We start from the raw sequence: 17,437 nt of genomic DNA on the forward strand, positions 1-17,437 counted from the left end.
CTATGGGCTGGCGGAAAGTCTGGGAGTTTACACGTCGGGATTACCGTGCTGCCTCCGGCTGCCCGGGATGCGCCTGAACAATGGCTGCGTGGGGGGGGACAGGGGCTGGATCCCTCGGTGGGACGGGGCTGGGTCCCTCGGTGGGATGGGGGCTGGATCCCTTGGTGGGATGGGGCTGGATCCCTCAGAGAGGACGGGGCTGGATCCCTGAATGGGATGAGGGCTGGATCCCTCAGTGGGATGAGGCTGGATCCCTCGGTGGGGATGGGGGCTGGATCCCTTGGTGGGACAGGGGCTGGAATCCTCAGTGGGACAGGGCTGGATCCCTCGGGTGGATGGGGCTGGATCCCTCAGGGGGGACAGGGGCTGGATCCCTCGGTGGGACAGGCCTGGATCCCTCGGGTGGACGGGGCTGGATCCTTCAGTGGGATGGGGCTCGATCCCTCGGGGGGACGGGGCTGGATCCCTGGGGGCCCGGCTGGGACGGGGGTGCCAGCCCCTGGGTGGGGCGGCCCGCAGCAGCCCCCCCCCCCCCCCCCCCCCCCGGGCCGCCGGCCGGCGCAGCCCGCGCCCACGCAGGACAGCGGCGGGGCGGGGCCGTGGCGCGCGGGGGGGGGTGGGGGCGGCGCTCCCCCCGCGCCGCTGGTGCTACAACAGCGTGATTTCCCCGAAGTGATGCTGGCGGCGGCAGCCAATGGGAGGCGCGGCCGCCCCCCGCGGCGGCGCTGATTGGCCAGGACGCAGCCGGGCCCGGGGCGGCGGGGAATCCCGGGCGCCGCCGCGTTATACCCGAGGGCGCGCCCCGCGGGCGGCAGAGGCGGGTCGGCGGGCGGCGGGCACGGACGGGCAGCTCGGCTCGGCTCGGCTCGGCTCGGCTCGGCTCGGCTCACCGCACCGCACCGCACCGCACCGCACCGCACCGCTGCACACCACGGCACAGGAGTGCACGGCTCGGCACTGCACTGCACTGCACTGCACTGCACGGCTCGGCACTGCACGGCACGGCACGGCACGGCACTGCACAGCGAGGTGGGTCGCGCTGCGTCCCGTCGCTCGATCCCCGCTTTGCCCGGCACGGGGGCTGCGGACGGAGGCGCCCCGCAGGGTCCGTGGGAGCGGCCCCGCGGGCACGGCTCGGCTCGGCTGAGCTTGCTTTGCCTCGCCATGAGGGGGCAGCGCCGGGTTTAGCCGTGCGGAGGCGGGTTGGGGGCGCGGGGCTGATCGCGCCGGCAGCCGTCGGGTAGGCACCGGGCATCCCTCCGGCGGGCAGCGGTCCCGGCCCCTTACCCAGCCCAATGGAGGGCAAGGGACGGGACGGGGCGGGATGTCCCCCCGCACCCGCGGGGACGGGCACGTCCGGGCGCGGCTGCCGGGCTCGGCCGGAGGCTCCGCTCCGCCGTTGAGCGGGTGCCAGCGTCGAGCCCCGGGGCCGGGTCCCGCGGCCCCGAGCCGTGCTCTCCGCAGCGGGCGGGCGCTCTCCGGGCCGCCGTGCGGGTGAAAGTTAGAAACGATTGTTTGGGAAATCTTGGGTCTGTCTGTCTTGGAAAAAAACACCGCAAACAGGAAATTATTTCTGCAGGGGAAGGGCTGGCAGGGCCGCGCCGCCCCGCTCCGGCTGCGCGGCGGGGACGGGTCCTGCACGGTGGGGAAGGGACGTGCACGACGGGGAAGGGTCCTGCACGGTGGGGAAGGGTCCTGCACGGTGGGGAAGGGACGTGCGCGGCCGGGGAAGGGACGTGCGCGGCGGGGAAGGGACGTGCGCGGCCGGGGAAGGGTCCTGCACGGTGGGGAAGGGACGTGCGCGGCCGGGGGAGGGTCCTGCACGGTGGGGAAGGGACGTGCGCGGCGGGGAAGGGTCCTGCACGGTGGGGAAGGGACGTGCGCGGCGGGGAAGGGTCCTGCACGGTGGGGAAGGGACGTGCGCGGCCGGGGCGCCGGGCGCGGTTCTGCCCGGGCTGGTCGCGTTGCTATTTGGGGATCCCCCCTGCAGCAGGGTGACCCCCCCCCCCCCCGCTTTGGGCGGTTTAATTAATAATGAACTTTTAAGGAGGTGACTGTGCAGTTAGTGCCTCTCTGTGGCCCCGGAGGGGGGGGGTCCCGCACCGGTCCCCGCGGGGGGACACCCGCCCCCACTCCCGGGAAAACCGCGGCGGTGCTGGCCGTGGGCTCCCTCCCGGGCTGCCCTGGCCCACGCAATCCTCCCCCCCCCCCCCCCCCCCCCCCCCCGCCGCTGCAATCGGCCCCTTTCCAGAACGCAGACCTTCGGACGGGTTTTTCTGGCGCTCCCCATCCAGCAGCACCGCGCTGCCAGCCGGGAGCGGGTGGGAGATTTGCAAAAGAGTTAATTAAGGTGCTGGAAAAGTAGTTTTGGTGGCATCGGCAGCGTTGGTGGTAATGCCGAGCGCACCGAAGGGAAGGGAGGGGTGACATTGCAGAACTGTTAAATAGCGATGACTTTTTGCTGACCTGTTATGTCTTTCACAGACAACATGCCGGTGTCAAGGATGCGCATGAGGCCCTGGCTGGAAATGCAGATTAATTCCAATCAAATACCAGGACTGATATGGATTAACAAGGTGAGGGTTGGTTTAGTATCATTAGTATCTTGGATATTGGATAGTAATTATTATTTTTTCTAATAATATTTATTATTATTACTGCTGTACCGTTAACCGTCCTTGTTCTTAGATGACACTAAATGTAAGTCAAGGTCATAAAGGAAAGAAGGACATGGAGAAAACTTGCAAGCATTATGTTTAAAAACCAACTATTTTCATTTTCAGAAAAGGTAGCTCTGGTTGGTACACAATGTAGGAGTTCCATTTTGTTTCCTGGGAAAATTCCCAGGAGGGAAATGATTAATTAAAATAAAAGCAATCCAAGCATGATGGAGAGCCAAGAAAACTCCAAGATCTCTTTTAACTCCTGCTGCCTACTTGAGCCAAGTCCCAGTTGAGTAGCTACTGTTACACTCCCAGTTGCTCCCAGTTTTAAGATTTGGCCTGAAAGAAACTCTGGATTTACCCCACTTTGGCCTGGAAGGCTCGTCCCTGTGCCGGTACCGCAGGACGAGATCGCCAGGCTTATTGAACCAGGGCTCTTTCTCTGAAGTTTCCATGTCCATCCCAAGGTGATATTTAAGCTAGGACATGCTTTTCTTAGAATTCATGCAAGATCTTACGGGCAACTTCAAAAAGGGATTCTCTACCAAAGTGTACCTGGAAAATATACTGTAGTTAATGAGACATTAATAGATTAGATGCAATGTATTTCTATTATTCTGGGATAAAATTGACAATATTGCTTGCTTCTACTGCACCGTACCACATGTGGCTTTCCCGGTTTCAGAACTCATAAAAAACCTTGTATGCATTGAACAAAACAGATGGAACAGTGGATGCTTGGTCAAGATACGGAGCAGAGGGTTTATAAAATTTCTGAGCTGCCTCTGAGAGTTCTTTGATTAAATCCATCATTCCAAACTGGCACGTAATGCTTCTTTTTCAATTCCAATCTCTCTTGCTTTAACTTCAGGATAAGATGATGTTTCAAATCCCGTGGAAACATGCAGCTAAGCATGGCTGGGACATGGAGAAAGACGCCTGCCTTTTCCGGAGCTGGGCCATTCATACAGGTGTGTGCTGGCTTTACATTTCCATCGGTCATATCAATATCTCAAACAAGGCGTTTTCTGTCTTGACTTACGCCTCAGGTAGTTATATTAACTACTAGTATATAGTAAATAGAAAAATACTTTTATTTTTTGGTGGGAAGAACTAGCACTGAAAAGTCTAAACACTCACCCCATCCCTTATTTATAGGAAGATATAAAGTAGGGGAGAAAGACCCTGACCCGAAAACCTGGAAGGCGAACTTCCGCTGTGCTATGAATTCACTGCCTGACATCGAAGAAGTGAAGGATAAAAGCATCAACAAAGGCTCCAGTGCTGTCAGGGTTTACAGGATGCTGCCGCCCTTGACAAAGGATCAGAAGAAAGGTAAAGCCCTCAGCAATCCAGCCGGGGTTACGCAGCTTCCACCACCGCGCTTCCACACCGCTTAAATTTCCTGCTCCGTGGAGGCAGGGGTATGACAGACCTGTTGGTAGCACCCGTGCCACTGGGGTTAGTCACTGGTTATTGCCGTTGGTAACAGTTTGTACAAACGGTTCATTTTATCCCAGATTCTTTAATTTGGGATAAAGGCATCATCAGGAGGCAGTCGGGACTCGCTGCTACCGGGACAGCGGTAGCAGAGCTGGCTGAGCAGGGCTCAAAGCTGCGAGAGCTCACGCTCGCCTGAAATGCAGCCATGCAGCCCTTTCTCACATTTGTCCTATTTTTATTGAACAGAAAGGAAGTCGAAGTCTTCAAGAGAAGCAAGAAACAGGAGCAAGAGAAAGGTATGTGGCTGTAGAGGCAGCTGAAGAAGCTAGAGGTTTTGGTGGTTTTCATGCTTAATTTTTTTTCATATGGGAACTTGTGCGTTCTTAGACAAGTCTTTCATTCTTTGCCCTTATTTTTGTAGTCGTATGAAGACATGAGGACGGAGGAGTCGGCAGAAAGACTAACCAACACTCCTCTGCCAGATGACCACAGTGGCTACACCGCTCATGACTACACGGGGCAGGAAGTGGAGGTTGAGAGCACATCCATCACCTTAGGTGAGACTCAGTTTTTAGCTCTCTGAGCAGACTGAAAAGTGCTGTTCGTGCTAAACCCACAATTTCTGCACCAAAAGACAAAGATGGCTCTTGGGGCTGGGCCTGGCTGCGCCGTCAGATGGGCAGGGAGGAAATAGAGGTGGTTGTGTCTCTCCCGTGAGTGCCAACTCCTCCTGGTGCATCCTGCAGACCTCTCCCCGTGCGAGGTGAGCGGCTCCCTGACTGACTGGAGGCCGCCGATGGAAATCACCATGGCTGACAGCACCAACGACCTCTACCAGCTCCAGGTGTCTCCCCTGGCTTCATCCTCGGAAGGTGGGTATTCCTATTTTCCTACCCTGGTCTTTCATCCGTCTACTGGAGGCAGGTTGGAGGCAAGGCACCGGGATGAAGAAGTGCCTGGGGGATCAGCAGAAACAAGAGTTGTCTTGTAGAAAAAAAAGACCAACCTGACCTCCACCTGATGGATTTGGGTTACTGGAGCTACCAAACTGGGCCGGTTACAGATGGGCACGTGCCACCGGCAGAAGTAGTTGCTCATGGGTGAAAGGCTCCAAAATGCCATTTACTTTGCACGTGCGGGCCAAGGGGCAGGCTTCATCTCGCAGGCTCAACGCGATGGCACGGACAGGTCAGCCCGTAAAGAAGAGAAGAGATTTCTGAGCTAGGAGGGTGGGACTTGGGGGTTCTTGAGGCTGCTGGAAGGAGGCGATGCCAGAAGCAGGACAGAGATAGGTACAATAGTGACAGTGGAGGTAACCACGCTTCCCAATGGGGGAAAAAAAAAAACCACAACATGGATGTATCAGTGGTTCTCACTGGAGGTGCAAATCCTCTTCCTCCTGCATACCAAGCAGGCTCTGCTTTGGTGACTCTTGGGGAGACGTAAGAGCTGGCTGGAGCCATGCACCCCAACGTGCAGTTGTTGAAGAGCACCTGAGATGAAGGCTGTGGGGAGTTTGGGGCACGGAGCTGCTGATGGGCCTCAAACCTGTGAGGTGTCATCCAAGGGGGGGGAGTAAAAGGTAGTGGTGGTGTGTGGCAAGAGAATATGAAGCGGGTTGTGTGGCGAAGAAGCAGAAGTGTGAGGGCCAACGTGTGAAAAGTTGACATCTATGTCTGTTTTCTTCTCTTTTTTTTTTATGTGCTTACAAAACAGTCACAGACGAAGATGAAGAGGAAATGAATTCGGAGATTTTTAAGGTAAAACCAGCCCTTCTGGTCAGAGTAAAATTAGCCAAAGTTGTTGTTTGCACCAAGAGAGGAAGGGAAGCAGCTACCTGATCCAGTCCTAAACGAGCTGAACATACACTTGTGTAATCCAAGACCCTTATTCAATGAGGAAGCCTGAAAAATTAAATATAAAAAGAAAGCTACGTCACAAACATGAGCTGGAGAGGACACATCCATGGAAATATTTACTCTTCATGTGAAAGTCGGAGAAAGCTGTTGGGTACTGCTAGAAGTAGAGGTTGCTGTATTAGAGGCTGCAAAGCTTCTCTAGACTTTTTTATTTTGCGCTTCCCTCCGCCTCTGACATGTATGGCGCTTAATCTGTGTTTCCAGACATGTCATGCTCATCCCACTGATAAGATGGGGGCTTCATCACCGAAGGTGCTCTGGCCCTCCCACTTTTGCATTAACTTTTTTTTTTTTTTTTAAACTGGGAGTAAACAGGGTATAATTTAGCATGAGAAGACAGAATTTGATCTTTTTTCCTTACCTGTCTTCTAATTAAGAGAAAGGAATAAAATATTGCACCCACAGAAAGAAGGAGCAGTTTTTACCGTCTCCTTATTCTCTTACAGCTGCTGGAGCCAGCCCAAGACTGGCACACCACCAGCGTCGGGGGGAAAGGCTTTCTCACCAACGAGCCGGGCACGCAGACCATGTGCAGCACTTACAGCTACAAGGAGCAGGACGGGGAGATCGACACGACTTCGGGTACGGGCTCCTCCCTTATGACTGAGGGTCAAGGCCACGGGGTGACGCGGCCGAGGGTTTTCATGCGAGAGACTAATCGGGAGGGAGCAAAGCGAATGGAGGAATTCGCACATCCCTGTGTTCTGAGGTTTCTGAGTAGCCTGTAGGAAGGCTGGGAGGAAGCTGTTGAAATAAAAAGGAAAAGGAGAAAAATGCCTCCAGTAAGAGTATACTACAGATTTGTCTTCAGGTTATACGCGAGTAAGGTATGCCAGCTTTCAGGAACTCCTGGCACTGTAGCTGCAGAATTTCCACTAGCAATAGCTGAAACGGGACAGTTTCATAGAGACTGTCGAGAGTATTTTAGCAAAATATTAGTTTAAGGTATTTACTATCATCTGAGAAATCTTTCGATTTTTTATATATTTAATGTATATATACACACACACACATATACATCTATACGCTATTTTGCTCTTGCTGCATGGGATTCAGTACTCATTCTCAGTTTATTTTGTCTAGGAGAGCTGGAGTTCAGGTTCTTCGACCAGAAAAGCAGCCTAGACTTCTCCTGGCTGGAGACAGTGAGACCTACCATGCAAGTCATTCCCTGTGGCTTGTAAATCCCTGCCTTCCTCCGACCACGAACTGCTCTTAGGTAGAAACTTTGACAAGCTGGAGGAGAAGGGAAGAAATTGTTTGTTACTGACTGAACGAAGAAAGTAGCTTTTCTATTCCGTTTAACTTTTAGTCCTGAAAAGGTTAGAAAGAAATACTCCATTATTAAAAAAAAAAAAAAAAGGGAAAAAAAAAGAAAAAAGGACTCCCCTCTCACTAGCAGGACTCCTGGCATCGAAGACGCTCGGCCGCAGTACGCACCTTGTCGTCGCTTCGGAGGCGAAGCTTTTGCTGGAAGGTTGCCGATGTGCCGGGGGGTCCGACCTGGCGGGGTTCCACTGGATGGCATCGTGTGCCGGAGGCCTGGGGAGGAGGTCACCGTCCTCCCCCCGTGAGAGGGGATGAGCACTTTACCCACGGAGTGCTTAGGAGAGACGCTGCGAAGGAGTCTCTTGCCTGTTAGTTTTGGTTGCTGCTTACCTGTGCAACACTGGTGACGTTGTTATTAACGACTGTCATTACACTTAGAAAAATTGCACTAATTGGCCCTCTCTTCTTTAATTTACCCCATCGTATAGTTCATCTTTCAGATCTTTCAACTTTAAACTGTGTAAATAGTTTAGACCAATAAAATGTGAAAATTTAGTTCAGGCTTTGCTTCCACATAGTACAGTTACCCCGGTCTACTCAATAGGATGTTATCTGCTCATAGGCATGCCATATCTATTTCCATATAATAGTTGAAGAGCTGCTGCATGAAACAATTTTTGCACTGATAGGGGCAGAGCTCTGTTCATACCATGCCTGTCCGAGATCCCTTCTGGCCCTCTCCCCGGATCCCTACAGTACTGTATGCAGCAAACCATCGCCCTGCAGCCCCGGCCCGGGCCAGCATGCGCGGGAGAGTGCAGGATGGAAGAGGATCTCGTTTCCGTGTGACACGTAGGAATTAAATCACTAATCTGTAATAGACTATTTTCTTGTACATTTTGTATATAAAGTCTTGTATATTTGTTTTAATAAAAGTGTTTTCTATATGACATGTTTACTTTTTCTCATGGGAGAGCTCTGAGAATGGATTCCAGATTCCTTGAAAATACCCAAACAGATGTGCCCAGACAGAGACAGTTGGAGGGGTTTTTTTCATGAGTCATGAAAGCACAGGGAATTTAGTAGAGTTTGCTCCTGTTTTCTTACCCCCCCCTCCCCTTCCCCGTGCAGCTGATGGGGGAATCCTGCTTGTCCAGGTCCTGTGCACGTGGCAGGTAGTTGGTTTGTATCTACCGTCATCTGCAACAGTCAGACCTAACTCGGAGCAGGGTTACAGGCTGTGCTATTTAAAAAACCCCGCAAACCTGTGCACCAAGCCCCTCTACGGATGTCCCTCTCGGCAGCACTGTCAGCTTCTGCGATAAGAAGAGCAGCAGCGAAGACCTAGCTAAATAACTCAGGTTTGCCTAAAAAAAGGCAAGCACATGCACGATTCAGAAGGCAAGGGGAAAGCAAGCTGGTTTTCCCCTGTATATTTGATTCATTTGCCGTGCTTGCGGGCTGGAAAGGCCTGACATGTTGTATTGTCTGGGGTGGGAGACAAGAGACAAGTGTGGCTGATGCAATGTGTCTCCAGCTGCAGCATCTGAACTGCCTGGAAAACCCCTGTACTGAACCAAGCTGTGCTGGGATGGCCATGGGGGAATAACTTAATGCACTGAGCAAGAGCAAGGGCAGACCCAGGCGAGTGTCGGGCTGCGGGAGAGGAAGACCCAACCCAAAGGGCTGGAACAAAGCGGACATTTCCTACTGCCTTTGGCACAGGCTCTGCCGCTTCTCGCCCTGCAGATACACAGGGACAGATGTGGGGTTTACCGAGGGAAAAACGAAGTGCCATAGGAAGCAGGTGGCGGCGGGGCTCAAATCCAGCGCGGCTAAAAGGTTTGGATACGGCAGAGCGAGGTGGATGGCAGCCCGGGGAGGGCGAAGCTGGGCAGGGTTACGGCCGTGCCTGTGAGTCATTAACCGGCCCTATCCCCAACAACCCAACGCGGCAGCACCCTTCCAGGTGGCAGCAGGCAGAGCGCAGCTCCCCACAGCCTCATCCCGGCTCCGCGGGGGTGGCAGCCTGGGGACGACGGCCTCGCTGTCCCCCGCAGTGGTCACGCTCCCTGGCAGGGCAACTGGGCCACCTCCCAGGAAGGGTTCCAGCCAGCCGGGAACCCCCTGGGTACCAGAGGCCGCGGCTGCCTCGGCTCGCACCCGCCTAAAATCCCGCACAACCACCCGATGCAGATCCGGAGCAGGAAGGTTTTTGTGCACGAGCAAAGAAATCGCCCGCCAGACCAGATCTCCCCAGCTACTGCCAGGAGGGAGCGTGGGGCTGCTGGACCTAGAGCCACCTTTGCTCGCCCAGAAGGGACACCATCTCAGTGTCATCGACACAACCAGAGGAAATGGGGTTTGTTTAGGAACCGCTGCAAGTTTGTTACACACGGGGGGAGGGGGGGAGAGAGAGAGAGGGGGGAAACTTTCTACGATGCAAACAGTGCTAAAAATAAGGTAGAGATTAATTTGCCCACTCATGCATTAAAAGGAGCAAGTTTTTCAGTTATGTTCAAGATACAAAAAAACCCAGCACTTAAATTTTCACAGATAAAAGGTTTGACCAAGATTTGAGGGCAGAAGAAGACAGCAGCTGGTGTGTCCCACCCGGGGACCACAGACACGCGCCCAGTGGGTTTTTACCAGGACAGAGGAGATGCTTTCCTTCCCCGCCTGCCAAGGTACCTGCGTGACCGACCGCACGTTAGGTATTTTGCCAGTGAAAACTGGAGTCCCGTGATGGGGTGGAATTTATCTGTCCAGTTGCTTCACTGGGTGAATAACTGCCAAATTCAAAGTATTTTGTTGTTGGGCTTGTTGTTTTGAACTCTTTGGGAGGGGGGGGGGGGGGGGAAAAGCAGAGTCGAGCTCTCCAGCTCCGGAGGGCTGTGGTTTGCCGAAGCCCAGCTGAGCCTCAGAGGCTGCCGTGCCCTGTCGATGCCCGACTGGCTCCTCCGTCACCCACCCAGGGCAGGTGGGATTTGTAGAAGCGACATTTCTTCTCCCAGTGCAAACTAAGGTGACCTGTAGGCTGCTCGTACCCAGAGGAGCATCGTGAGCTCTTTAGGATAAGCCTCCTGCATAGGCTATGCGATGAAAACCAAGTTTTAAAACCTTGACGTTGGATTCTTCTGAACTTGCCTATCCTAATCAAGCTCTTCGTAAACCCAGTAAACTTCAGCTGGCTTTCCTGGGTTGGAAGAAGAGTTGTTTTCACCTTTAATACGCACACAGCTACATTCAGCTGGGAATTAATTCCATACCAGGAGAGCAGGTCACTGGAGAGAGCTCACCCCTGCCAAACCCAGACAAAGCAATAAAAGGAAAGTTCTTACGGGTAGGGCTCAAAGTGCAAGGGGTTCGCTCTTGTGCTATGAACCTTGCATGACAGTGAGAAAGATCTATAGGCAATGCCACTGTTTTGAAAATAGACATCACCCCTCTATGGTGGAAAACCAAAAGGAGTCGTTACACAACCAGTGGTCGTGTGGGAAACGAACGGAGCTAATGCTGCAGGCTGCTGGAGCAGAGGCTCTCCATCACTTACACCATACCGAAACCATCGCTGCCTGCAGCTTACTTGCAAACCTTGAAAGCATTTAAAAACAAATCCAAAATTCTCCTTATTTAGTTTTACAGCTTTAGGATGTCAACAGGACAAAACATCCTGAGACTAGCACGACAGTCTCAGAAATGGTCCCACAGCCTGAACCTGGGAAAGCCCGACGGCGACTCAGGCACGGATTTTGCTGCCGCAGCATCCTGCATCAAGGCAGAAGACCTCGGCTCAGGCCAACAGAGGTTTTCAGTGCTGCAGAGGCGAGGATATCACACATCTGTTAACTGCAGCTATTCCTAGTGAAAACCCTTGACCTATAACTAAAGAGTTGTTGCTTTTCCCCCCGATCTTTGTCCAAACGGCTTGTTAAAATGCCCTTCCATAATCAGAGGGGAGCATAACTTCCTCCCCTGTGGTCTGCTCAGCGCATCGCTCATAATTTAATCGCTCATTAGGAGCGACCTATGAGCGGCTCAGCACCGTGCTCGCCGAAGGAGCCTTTTGCTCGCGGCTGCCCAGAGCGGTGGCACCTTGCGTGAGCTTTGCCCAACAGGCAGCAGAGCCTGCAATTATCGTTTCACCTTTATTTGCCATGGTGATTGAATCCTGATAATCGGGTAGTCACATGGCTTACAATATCACACCTATAAAGGATAGCAGTGCTTCGGACCAAAGGTATGAATTTATAACCGCAAAAAGTAGTGGAATATTTGTTCGTGGTGCAAAGGCAAACCATTGCTTAGATAGCAACTGAGCGTCCTGGACTGCAAACATTACTTCTCTGCTGTTGTGCTGGATCATTCCTCCTCTTGGGTTCCCCAAGGGTCTATTTTTCCCCCATGTTTGTACACACAACACAAGGAGGACAGAAACTTCTGCAGGACAGAAACCTCTCCCAGAGGCTCACGAGGGCCAACGGAAGTAGTGCTGTCTGTAGAAAAGTCGGTTTTAGAGCACAGATGAGGAAAAAGCTTCCCTAGAAAGAGAGAAAGGGAGGAAAGTCCCATTTTCATGGATGAATTCTATCCGAGTTGTGCTTTCTCCTACACCAAGTGCTTCAGTCACTCTGTACCCTCTTCTACCCCAGCGTCGCACCTCAGAGCTCCTTTTCCTTCCACATTTTTCCATCCCCTTCAATATTCCTCTCACTGTTGAACTCACCCCTGTCCCCCCCAGCCTCCCCACGTGCAAAAGGAACAAGGCGATACTAACAGGGCGTCCGTGCAGGCAGCGTGGTGCGTGTAGCTCAGGCTATCTGCATGCTACGTCCCTCCCCTCTAACCTTTGGTCTTATCTGTTCTGATAATGCCAGGATGAAAATTCAGCCCACGTGGCTCCCTGCCACGCTGGGCTGTGGGTGGCCACCCTGTCCCAGCAGCCGGGAAGGGTCAGGGGAAGCTTCCCCTGGCCCGTGTCAGAGCTCAAACAAGCGCATGGCATGCACTGCCACCGAGCTGAACACTCAAAGGCCACATGAACCCAAGCCAGCAGAAGCCATAAAACACCTAAAACCCTAGAAAACCTGCTCATCCCGCTGGCAGACGTATTTGGTCACCAGCTGGATGTAAGCAGAGGCGTCAAACCACGGTATTAAGGACTCAGGGCTGCCAGGCACGGACAATCATATGCTCATTCCACTAACGGCCTTGCCGACCAAGGTGAAGAGCGGTGCCACATCACAGACAGCAACGACAGGAGTAACAAGGAGGACGGGGTAGCCAGGAGGATCTGTAGCCACAGGGCTAGGAGACGATGAGGGCCAGATCTCATCACCCCCCCATCCAAACCCACTGCGGGTTGGGACCCGGGTGCCAGAAGTTACCAGGGTCTGCCTCTGCATGACTACAAAGGCAGTTAAATCATCCCTTCTGGTATGTAAGGCTGGTAAATGAAGTCAGGACAAATGCACGGATGGAACAGGCATTGGAGAACGGTTTCAGGAGATTTCCAGGGATAAGGAATCCGACCTGCAGGGAGCAAACAGGACAGCAGACCCAGCCTCTCGCCCTGCTCTCCGACAGCACACACACAGAATCACAGAATCACAGAATCACAGAATCATATAGGTTGGAAAAGACCTTTAAGATCATCGAGTCCAACCTAAAACCTAACACCTGCCAGCGGAGCTGCCGGCGAGGGACGTCAGGCGGGGTTAGGGGCGAGATGTGCTCGCAGCCCGGGCAGCACGGACCTGCCTCTCGCAGCTCACCCGTGTCTCCTCAGCTGCCGAAAGACTGCAGGGAGGAGAAGGCTGAGCTGGTGTCACGTCAGGTTGCCGGCGGCTCTTCCCTGGCAAGCAGCACCCAGCTCCCGGGCCAGAACAGCAGCAACGTGCGCTACCTGGACAACACGAGCATCCTGAACCACGACGACTGCCGATGCCCGAGCAGAGGATGCTCAGCCATCGCAGATGAACTCACGACCCATTTCCGTATAGGAAATTTCATACTTCAAGTAAGCGCTCGGGCCTGTCGTGCATTGTTCCCCATCGCACGGCTGCGACACGCTACGTTGCAGGCACGTGGCCGCAGCATCAAAGCGCAGAAATGCTGGGGCAAGCAGCAGCTTCTGGGGATCTTCCAGGGGAATTCAACCTCGCCAGCTTCACGCAACTGCCTTAGCAGAAACGGCTGCCTCGCCAGCCGCTGGCAAAGGGAAGGACTTTATTTTCTCTGTTTGCATGGAGCCACGGTTAAAAATACAAAAGCAAGGGAGCGGTTAAAAGGCAGGTTTCATTGGGAGGAGGATAGGGTAATGGTCTGAGGAGCTCTGGGTAGGAGGAGGTTTTGCTCCTTTCAAAGCACGCGGTGGCTTAGCAGCGATAGCACTGAGAATGAAGCACAGAAAACAGCACAAGGATGCTGGCCCTCGTTCAACATTAGTTCAGTACAAGCATTACGCATATTAGCTATTTGCAAGCCGGGCTATTAAATAACAAGACCCAGGCTAACCACAGGCATAAACACTGAACATGCCCAGTTTTAATATCTGCCTTGCAAGAATACATTTCACTGAGTTTGTTCTGTCTTGAGCTAAATGCTATAAAGTTTTCACCAACAGTTTTCAGGCAGAAAAACATCAATTGAGAAGCCAAGTCCAGCCAGGTACGACTGTTTTCACCAACTTTATTGCTGAAGAAAGCAGAGGGAGCAGAAAGCGGAGTGTGGACTATGCTGGTGAACTGGTTTTTGGGATATTTTTAAAACATTCTGGAGGGAGGTGGCATAGATTACCAGTGGCTTTACTTCACATCAGCAAGTGAACCATGTTAGCACATAGACATTTCACACGGAAATAATAATTCAGTATTCTATCCAGCAGCTGCCATTCCTGCCCGGAGCAATCCTTTGCCGTCAGCTTTGGAAGAGCCCCACCGGGGTTTCTTCTGCTCCGTGTGCCACAGCCCACGCTCTGGAAGCCTACGGACGGGCTTTCCCGGGGCTGTGCCGGGGGAGCTGCCTCGGCGGCAGTGATTCGCACCGCCAGTTGCTCTGCCCCGCAGCTCCACGTGCCTCCCGCCCTCACCCTGCGGCGAGGCCCCGGCTCACCCCGTGCAGGCTGGGGCCGTGGCGAAGCTGGGCGTCGTTTGCCTAACGCTCACGTGACGGCTGTATCATCTCAGGCTGCACGCCAAAATCCCAGCGCAAGCTGCATCCCATGAAGAAATCTCATGTAGTTAGTATCTACTAATGCGTAACATCCATCAAGCTCACACCAACGATCAACAGCTCCATCTGAGCATGACCAGAAGCATCTTAGATGCTGCCTACAGAATATTATCTGAACCACGAGGGCTGCAAACATTTTACAACGACCGGCTGCGTCAGAAACGCGCTGCTTCCCAGCTGCTGTGCAAAACGCCACCAGGCTAGTCAAGAGGAATGGTCTAAACCAGCCCAGCTCACCGATGCTCCACGCACAATTTCCACGCACGGGTGATCAGCCTGTCTCATTGACCGGCTTTTTCCTCTCCACGAGGCAGGGAGAGGAAAGCAATCATCAAGAAGAGGAAGAGGATTTTAAAAACCCACAGCAATTAATAGGTATGTACTTGGACCTATTTTTAATGTACATCTTGTGACTGACCAGATTTCAGGTTGGCGGTGTGTTTAATTAAGGCGCTATCAATGAAACTGCCCTTTCTTAGCTGATTTAATGTTATCTTCCCTTAGACCTAAAGACGACAGAAGTTTTTTTCCATTGATTTTAAAAGGCTTGGGCCCACCTAGATTACACCCTTGCCCAGCTGTACGCGGAGCTGACTAATTTTTGGGCCTTAATTCCCGGATCCTGTTTGCTGCCGGGTTCATCCCAGCAGTTCAGAACCCAACAGCCTCATCCCTGGCTGAACACCTCCCACGCCTCCGCTCCGAGACAGGCAGCGGCACACGAACGCCACGTGCGTGTGCTGGCAGCAAAGCCTGAATATAATTCCTACATTCAGGAAAATTCCCCTCCTTCAAAACAGCAATTCCTCGTGGAGAAGCGGGGAGAGCTTTGCTGGAAGCACAGGCTGAGTCCTTCATCCCCATCCCTGATGAACTGAGCTCAGCAGCACAAAGACCCCAGCTCACTTTCCTCCGGTATTTCACTTGGGATAAAGAGGTAGCAAATCTTCTACCTAATTAGCATCTTGAGAAAAGCAACTCATTGAGGTCATTTTGATTACAGCGCGTGCACCTTGACGTAACACAAGCATCCAGGGGTTAGGGAGCGTGGACAGCCCTCGAACGGCGCGTAGGTACGAGGAAGCCTTTTTCTATGGTCCATGCCGGGGTGCCATCTCCTGCTGCCGTGGACGAGCGCAGCCAGGCTGGGCCCTTCAAAGCAGTCTCCCCAGGATCAGGAATGACTCTGCTTTTGCCCCTTTTGCAGGGGCTACGGACCTCGCAGCAGGAACCCCGCAGCGGGACGGCGGCAGGACCCTGCCTGGGTTGGGGGAGCAGCGCAAGGCTCCCCTCGGCTGATGCTCCACTGTTCCCAGTGCCGAGGCCGGAGCGTTGACACTGTGCCACGTAAACACGTTGCACGGTACCTCGCAGTCAGATCCAAGTCAAGGCAAAATTCCTGTATTTCGGGGACACCTGCTAACTGCTCTGGGGAAGGTTCTTGCCATGAACAAGAATCACAGAATCACAGAATCGTATCGGTTGGAAAAGACCTTTAAGATCATCGAGTCCAACCGTAAACCTAACACTACCAAGCCCACCACTACACCATGTCCCTAAGCACCTCATCCAAATGGCTTTTAAATACCTCCAGGGATGGTGACTCAACCACTTCCCTGGGCAGCCTGTTCCAGTGCTTGATGACCCTTTCAGTGAAGTAAAATTTCCTCATATCCAGTCTAAACCTCCCCTGGCACAACTTGAGGCCATTGCCTCTCGTCCTATCACTTGTTACCTGGGAGAAGAGACCGACCCCACCTCTCTACCCCCTCCTTTCAGGCAGCTGTAGAGAGCGATGAGGTCTCCCCTCAGCCTCCTTTTCTCCAGGCTGAACAACCCCAGGTCCCTCAGCCGCTCCCCATCAGCCTTGTGCTCCAGACCCTTCCCCAGCTCCGTTGCCCTTCTCTGGACACGCTCCAGCCCCTCAATGTCTCTCTGGGAGTGAGGGGCCCAACACTGAACACAGCATTCGAGGTGCGGCCTCACCAGTGCCGAGTACAGGGGCACGGTCACTGCCCTACTCCTGCTGGCCACGCTATTTTTGATACAAGCCAGGATGCTGTTGTCCGCCTTGGCCACCTGGGCACCCTGCTGGCTCATATTCAGGCGGCTGTCGACCAACACCCCCAGGTCCTTTTCCGCCGGGCAGCTTTCCAGCCACTCTGCCCCAAGCCTGTAGCGTTGCGTGGGGTTGCTGTGGCCCAAGTGCAGCACCCGGCACTGAGCCTTGTTGAACCTCACACAACTGGCCCCGGCCCATCGACCCAGCCTGTCCAAACTTACACCCTGAGCCACGTTCAAAGGCTCCGAGGATCACCGTGCAGCAGAGGTGTTTCCCTGCTGACCCCGGAACTGCCGAGCACCATCCCGTACCCTGCGGGAGAGGCATGGGTGGGCTACGCTCCACTTGTAGCAACCAGCTCCTCTTCGCTGCTTGGCTGCCGCGGGGATCCTGCGTCCCTGGCCACCTCGCAGGGGCTGGCTGACGGCCACCAGTGGGGAGCCCTGGCTCGCCTGCAGTGCCCCAGCTCCACAACCCTCCCAGGGTTATCAGCGCTCGCCAAACCCACACCGACTGCTTTACAAATTCGAAGGTTTTCTAGAAATGTTTTTTCGCAGAAACGGCGGGAGCAGCCGTGCCAGCAGGCAGCGGGGGCTGCGCTCCAGCCTCCCCAGGGCCCTTGGCTGGAAGGAGCCGCTCCATCGTTTCCATGACCTTTTCACATGGCCCTTGTAAAGGTGAGGAGGAAGATGCTGGTCTTCCCGCTTGTTTCTTTTTGCTTTTAGCGCAGGACCTGGCGAGCTGCGAGAGAGAGGACCCAGGTGTTGTCCTTACCACGGCTCTCTCCTCGAAGTTGAGAGGACGGTGCAGGAATCCCACTGCTGCCCTCCCACCCATGGGACGGACGC

At 53.9% G+C, this 17,437-nt stretch overlaps 1 protein-coding gene across 3 annotated transcripts; it reads left to right on the top strand.

The window, feature by feature from the left end:
• The first annotated feature begins 835 nt into the window (after window positions 1-835).
• On the top strand, window positions 836-8,244 carry IRF1 (interferon regulatory factor 1). Of its 3 annotated transcripts, none has more exons than XM_075509852.1 (11): window positions 836-880; window positions 916-992; window positions 2,483-2,576; window positions 3,535-3,634; window positions 3,822-3,998; window positions 4,353-4,402; window positions 4,528-4,663; window positions 4,853-4,978; window positions 5,823-5,866; window positions 6,472-6,607; window positions 7,109-8,244. In XM_075509852.1, the coding sequence occupies exons 3-11, from the start codon at window positions 2,490-2,492 to the stop codon at window positions 7,207-7,209; spliced, it is 957 nt and encodes a 318-aa protein (XP_075365967.1). In that variant the 5' UTR covers window positions 836-880; window positions 916-992; window positions 2,483-2,489; the 3' UTR covers window positions 7,210-8,244. The 3 variants fall into 3 exon arrangements, with proteins under 3 accessions (XP_075365967.1, XP_075365965.1, XP_075365966.1); XM_075509850.1 differs by having other exon boundaries at window positions 859-885; XM_075509851.1 differs by lacking the exon at window positions 836-880 and having other exon boundaries at window positions 939-1,029; window positions 2,485-2,576.
• The last annotated feature ends 9,193 nt before the right edge of the window (window positions 8,245-17,437 follow it).

The sequence above is a fragment of the Mycteria americana genome, chromosome 8, assembly GCF_035582795.1.
Source record: "Mycteria americana isolate JAX WOST 10 ecotype Jacksonville Zoo and Gardens chromosome 8, USCA_MyAme_1.0, whole genome shotgun sequence".
Taxonomy (NCBI): domain Eukaryota; kingdom Metazoa; phylum Chordata; class Aves; order Ciconiiformes; family Ciconiidae; genus Mycteria; species Mycteria americana.